Source organism: Gekko japonicus, unplaced genomic scaffold (genome assembly GCF_001447785.1).
Source record: "Gekko japonicus isolate JY-2015 unplaced genomic scaffold, Gekko_japonicus_V1.1 scaffold6925, whole genome shotgun sequence".
Taxonomy (NCBI): Eukaryota; Metazoa; Chordata; class Lepidosauria; order Squamata; family Gekkonidae; genus Gekko; species Gekko japonicus.
This window is the reverse complement of record NW_015162166.1, coordinates 5,689-11,568: the sequence shown is the minus strand read 5'-3', so window position 1 is coordinate 11,568 and position 5,880 is coordinate 5,689. Positions and strand designations below refer to the sequence as shown.

General features: G+C 45.5%; 1 protein-coding gene across 1 annotated transcript; it reads left to right on the top strand.

Annotated features, from left to right (window-relative positions):
- Positions 1–1,465: 1,465 nt before the first annotated feature.
- On the top strand, positions 1,466–3,846 carry LOC107105681 (oocyte zinc finger protein XlCOF6-like). The gene has a single exon (XM_015405677.1). The coding sequence runs from the start codon at positions 1,544–1,546 to the stop codon at positions 3,446–3,448; it is 1,905 nt and encodes a 634-aa protein (XP_015261163.1). The 5' UTR covers positions 1,466–1,543; the 3' UTR covers positions 3,449–3,846.
- Positions 3,847–5,880: the final 2,034 nt, after the last annotated feature.

Below are 5,880 nucleotides of genomic sequence, written 5' to 3'. Positions count from 1 at the left end.
CTGAAGAACATATGTTCTACCGATTCAATCTCGCTTAAAAGGCATGGGCATAGCCTTTCAGAATAGGGTTTTTGTTGTACCTGCCTTGAATAACCGCAGATGGAAGGGCAGAACATCTAGCTAGGGCACATGCCCTTCTAGAATTCTTTCCCTCCACTGAAGTCAAATATATTGCCGGCTCAATGGTGCTTTTGATATTTAACAACACCCCAAGTTTGGAAGCCTTAGAGATGTCAGATTGTCGCTCAGTATCTTCAACTCTTTGTTCAATAAGACCTTTTCAAATCCATAGGATAAGAGAAGCTGAGGTGAGAAGCCAGTTCTGTGAATATGATAGTGAACTGCCTTGATCCAACTGGATTGGAAATCATCCTGGGATATCAGGAGAAGCAAGCCTTGTGGATTGAAATGACCCTTCGGCCACATACCCTAGCTTCAATTCTAAGATTCCGAGACTCCAGTCGTATCCAAGCATTGGATACACAGTTAGGCACTAGCAAAACAGCTCTTAAAAATTTGGGCTGAACTCTTTCTTGCGGCGTAAAGCATGAGGAAGGTGGTCCTAAGAATGTTCCATAGAGCAGCTGTGCCAATGTTTTGGCCTTATATAACTTCAGGGCTGCAGGAACAAAGTGTCCACCATGAGTTTGAAAAAATGTCAGTATGGCATTTGCGGATCTTTCCCCTAGATCGGCAACATATTTGCTGTGCTTAATCCTAGAACTGTAGGCCTGTAAAACTACACCCAGGTATTTCTATGAACGTCATCTGTCCCCCTTATATGGGTTGGGATTTTTGGCTTTAATCTTGACCACGTTTCTGCCCACCCAGGATAATTTTTACTCTTGCTTGGATACGGGTCCCTTCCCATATAAGAATGATCACTTTCTCTCTGTCTCTCTCTGTGCGAAAGAAGCCAGAATGATAACAGAGACCATGGTGGAGACAGACAACAGCCTTGCATCTGAAGAAAGACTGGAGTGTTCCTTAAGAGGATCTCAAGAAAGGATTTCCTTCCCAAGTGAGCTGGGTATCCCTTCAGAGTTATGTCAAGGAAATGGTCATGGCATGCCCACGGGACTTTCCTGTTTCACTTCTAAGGGCCTCTTAGTTTGGTAAAATTATAACACCCGCGGGGCAGTACAGGAGGGAGGCGTTCTGGGGCCTGGAATCTGGAGACTTGGAAGCTCCTTCTGGGCAAGAGGTCAGCTGTGGTTCTTGAAAGGCTGTGGTATCCTTAAATCCCGGATATTTTGGGGGAAAGTGGAGGGGTTAGTTAAAGGTCAGCCAAGCAGGAGGAGGCCTTTGGACCTTATCTGCCCTCCCAGGTGCTAATGTTTCCTCTCTCTTCATTCCAGCAGAGGACGATCAGAGGAATGAGGAGGGCGAGGAACTTCAGCTGCAATTGCCAGATAAAGTTAATAATGAAGAACTGAAAGGAAGCATCTGGAATCGAGGCAGCCCTAAGAGAAAGCAAGTCAGCCGTTTGGTTGAGAAGAGAGATGGAAGGAAACATAGTGTACATTTCCCAAAGCACAATATAATGAAGACAAGTAAATCTATTCAGTGTAGATATAGATCACAGCTTCTTGTGAACCAAAGAAAACAAAGAGGAGAGAAAATTTTTGAATACCCAGAGTGTGAAAAGCAATTCAGTTTGAAGGGCAATCTTCAATGGTATAAAAGAACCCACACAGGAGAGAAACCATTTCAATGCCCAGAGTGTGGAAAGACATTCATCTGCAGTACCCATCTTCAAGACCATAAAAGAACCCACACAGGGGAGAAACCGTTTCAATGTTCGGAGTGTGGAAAGAGATTCAGTCGGAATGGCAGTCTTCAATATCATCGAAGAACCCACACAGGGGAGAAACCATTTGAATGTTCAGAGTGTGGGAAGAGATTCAGTCAGAGTAGCAGTCTTCAAAGGCATAAAAGAACTCACACAGGGGAGAAACCTTATGAATGCTCTGAGTGTGGAAAGAGATTCATCAGCAGTACTCATCTTCAAGACCATAAAAGAACCCACACAGGGGAGAAACCATTTGAATGTTCAGAGTGTGGGAAGAGATTCAATCAGAGTAGCAGTCTTCAAAGGCATAAAAGAACCCACACAGGGGAGAAACCTTATGAATGCTCTGAGTGTGGAAAGAGATTCATCAGCAGTACTCATCTTCAAGACCATAAAAGAACCCACACAGGGGAGAAACCATTTGAATGTTCAGAGTGTGGAAAGAGATTCAGTCAGAATAGCAGTCTTCAATATCATCGAAGAACCCACACAGGGGAGAAACCATTTGAATGCTCAGAGTGTGGTAGGAGATTCCGTACGAGTCGCTATCTTCAACTGCACCAAAGAACTCACATAGAGAAGAAACCTTTCCAATGCACACAGTGTGGAAAGAGATTCAGTTGCAGTAGCCATCTTCAAGACCATAAAAGAACCCACACAGGGGAGAAGCCTTTTGAATGCTCAGAATGTGGAAAGACATTCAGTGCGCGTAGTCATCTACAAGTGCATAAAAGAAACCACACAGGGGAGAAACCATTTGAATGCTCAGAGTGTGGAAAGAAATTCAACACGCATAGCCATCTTCAATATCATCGACGAATCCACACAGGGGACAAACCTTTTGAATGTTCAGAGTGTGGAAGGAGATTCAGTCAGAGTAGCCATCTTCAAGAACATAAAAGAAGCCACACAGGGGAGAAACCTTTTGAATGCTCAGAGTGTGGAAAGAGATTCAGTACAAATCGCTATCTTCAATATCATCAAAGAACCCACTCAAAGGAGAAAACTTTTGAATACTCAGAGTATGGAAAAAGATTCCATTCACATGGCAGTCTTCAATATCATCAAAGAACCCACACAGGAGAAAAACCGTTCGAATGCTCAGAGTGTGGAAAGAGATTCACTCATAATGCAAGTCTTCGGTATCATCAAAGAACCCACACAGGGGAGAAACCGTTTGAATGCCAAGAGTGTGGAAAGAGATTCTGTCAGAATGCAAGTCTTCAAGATCATCAAAGAACCCACACAGGGGAGAAACCGTTTGAATGTTCAGAGTGTGGAAAGAGATTCAGTCGGAATGGCAGTCTTCGAAGTCATCAAAGAACTCACACAGGGGAGAAACCTTTTCAATGCACAGAGTGTGGGAAGAGATTCAGTTGGACTGGTGGTCTCCAAAGGCATAAAAGAACTCACACAGGGGAGAAACCTTATGAATGCTCAGAGTGTGGAAAGAGTTTCATCTGCAGTACCCATCTTCAAGACCATAAAAGAACCCACACAGGGGAGAAACCTTTTGAATGCTCAGTGTGTGGAAAGAGGTTCACTCAGGGTGGTGCTCTTCACCAGCATAAAAGAACCCACAAAGGGAGAAACGTTTTGAATGCTCAGAGTGTGGAAAGAGATTCAAATTCAGTGGCTATCTTCAAAAGCATCTGACAACCCACACAAGGAAGAACCATTTTGAACTCCCTGAGGGCCGAAAGAGATTCAGTCACAGTGGCAGTATTCAAAAGCATCAAACAAACTCCACACAGAGGACAAACTTTTTGAATGCTCAGAGTGTGGAAAAAGATTCAGTCAGAGTAGCCTTCTTCAAAGTGTGGAGAACTCCCCCCTGAGTTTTTAAAGTGTACTTCCCCCCCCTCTTCTCTCTGGAAGGACAGGAAACGAGGCCAATTACCAGCCATCGTTTTGCCAATGACTCGACTTGCCAGGTTCCTGAGGTATTTGGTGTTACGAATCTCCAGGTTACTCTTGGAGATTTCCCAGAATGCCTTCCACGAGGGCTCCCAGAATTTACCTGCATGCACCAGGATGCACCTGGGTTTCCCACGGTCCAGCCACGTGAGCTAGGCGGACCAGGTCAAAAGAGGTGGAGAGAGTGATGTAAAATGTGTGGAGTCAGAGGTTTAATAAAAGTGCCTGATCAAATGAAGGAGGGTCTGTTGGTGCAGGTCCTTGGAAGTGAACAGACAGCCATCTTGGCCATGCGGCCTGGCCTGCTGGCTGCAGGAAGCCTGAGATGATGGGACATCTTTAGAACCTTTGGCAACTTTCTAAGTTTGCACGTAGCTACCTGGCGGGATCTGGTCCATGGGGTCGGGAAGAGTCAGAGTCGACTGTGCGACTGAACAACAACAACTCTCTTTCAACATCCAGTTCAAGTAAGTTTTAGAACCAGGGAAAGACGGATACATGTATAACCAACTTTTCTTTGTTCTTTCATGTGCTGATCTGTTGTTGTGATTAAGTGGGATTGAACTTAACTTTCTTTTAAATAAATCCTTTTTAATATTGGATGTGGCCCTAAGTCTCTGTACCGCATAGTCCTCCAATTGCTTGGATATGTTATTAGTTTCCCAGATTGGGAGGGAAGCAGTCAAGGCACCTGTTGCCAACCCTCCAGGGGAAAACTGAAACTGCATTTGTGGCCTGTGGGAACCAGGCGCTGGGTAGCAGGAGACCTTGAGGCCAGGCCTCGGATGAGAGTCCTGTTCCACTCATTCAGGACCTCTAAACTGAGCAGCTGCTATGATTGCCACACACTCGAAAACGACAATGACACCCACACTTTTACAATGGCATAAAAAGCTGTGGGATTTGTATATCATGGCTAAACTCTTAGATAAAGCTACGCGTTTTGATAAGATTCCTGCCCCTACAACTTCTGTTTCAACGTGGTTTCCTATCTTAGAATAACTCTCCAACCAACAGGATATCCCCAAAGTAACTGATGACCTATGGTTATGGTAATGCTTATCAATGTATTCTAGTTGACTACTAGTGTTAGCCTTCGTATATGTTAACCTTACGTTACGTTGATAGATGGTACCTTATATCTCTTGCTTTCTTGCTACAGCTGTTATTGTCACTACAACGCAGAGTATTTGCTACTCTATCTGTGTATCATTATAACTTTTTGAAAGCTTTTAGGTTTGTAATGTTAACAACTTTACTAAAATTTCAATAAACTTTATTGTATAAACTGAGCAGCTGGTGGGAGGAAGTGGGAGGGCATGGCACCCTCCAGAAATTGGAGGGGGCGGGGCAGGATGGGGTGGTTTCCTTGCTTTGATATATAGGATTCCTCTGGAGCAGAAGGGATGTCCCCCTACAGCAACAGTGTGAGAGGAAAAGAGGTCATAGAATCATAGAATGTTAGAGTTGGAAGGGTTATCTAGTCCAGCCCCCTGCACTCAGCAGGAGCATAGCCGAAAGATAGCCCTACAACATACCCGAAAGATGGTCGTCCACAGGGGTCATTTCATAGAAAAAGAGGTGCAGGAGCTCATTAGCACAACTCATTAGCATAACTTATTTGCATATGCCACACCCCCTGACACCACCGGAAGTGTGTCCGAAAGCAACACCCACCGCTCAGGCTCCACTGGACTGTTTTGGATTGCTAGCTATTGGGGGGGGGGGACGTGCAGATCTGTCCTCCGCAGAGGAGGGAGAGCTTGTACCTGAATAAAACTTGGTCTGAAAGGTGCCACTGGACTGTTTTGGACCGGGGGGCCGGGAGGGGGCTCTGCAACGTACCTGGCTGCTTCTTGCTCTGACTGAGGGCTGCTGGGAGCAGGGGGTGGGGCTTGTTGCATGTGCCTGCCCCCTGGGCTCTTTACTGCCGGAGCTCCGCTCCTGTGCGCTCCTGCAGGAAATGACCCCTGGTCATCCAGCCTCCCCTTGAAAACGTCCAGTGAAGGAGCCTCTACCACTTCCCATGGCAGACTGTTCCACTGTTCAACTACTCTTACAGTTAGGACGTTTCTGCTGATATTTAGCCGGTAACGACTCCCTTGTAATTCCCATTCATTAGATCTAGTCTTGCAGTCTGGAGCAAGAGAGACTAGATCTGCTCCATCTTC

What these genes read in the sequence shown, in the direction of transcription:
- LOC107105681 (XM_015405677.1), top strand. Translation starts at nt 1,544, where the DNA reads ATGAAGACAAGTAAATCTATTCAGTGTAGATATAGATCACAGCTTCTT.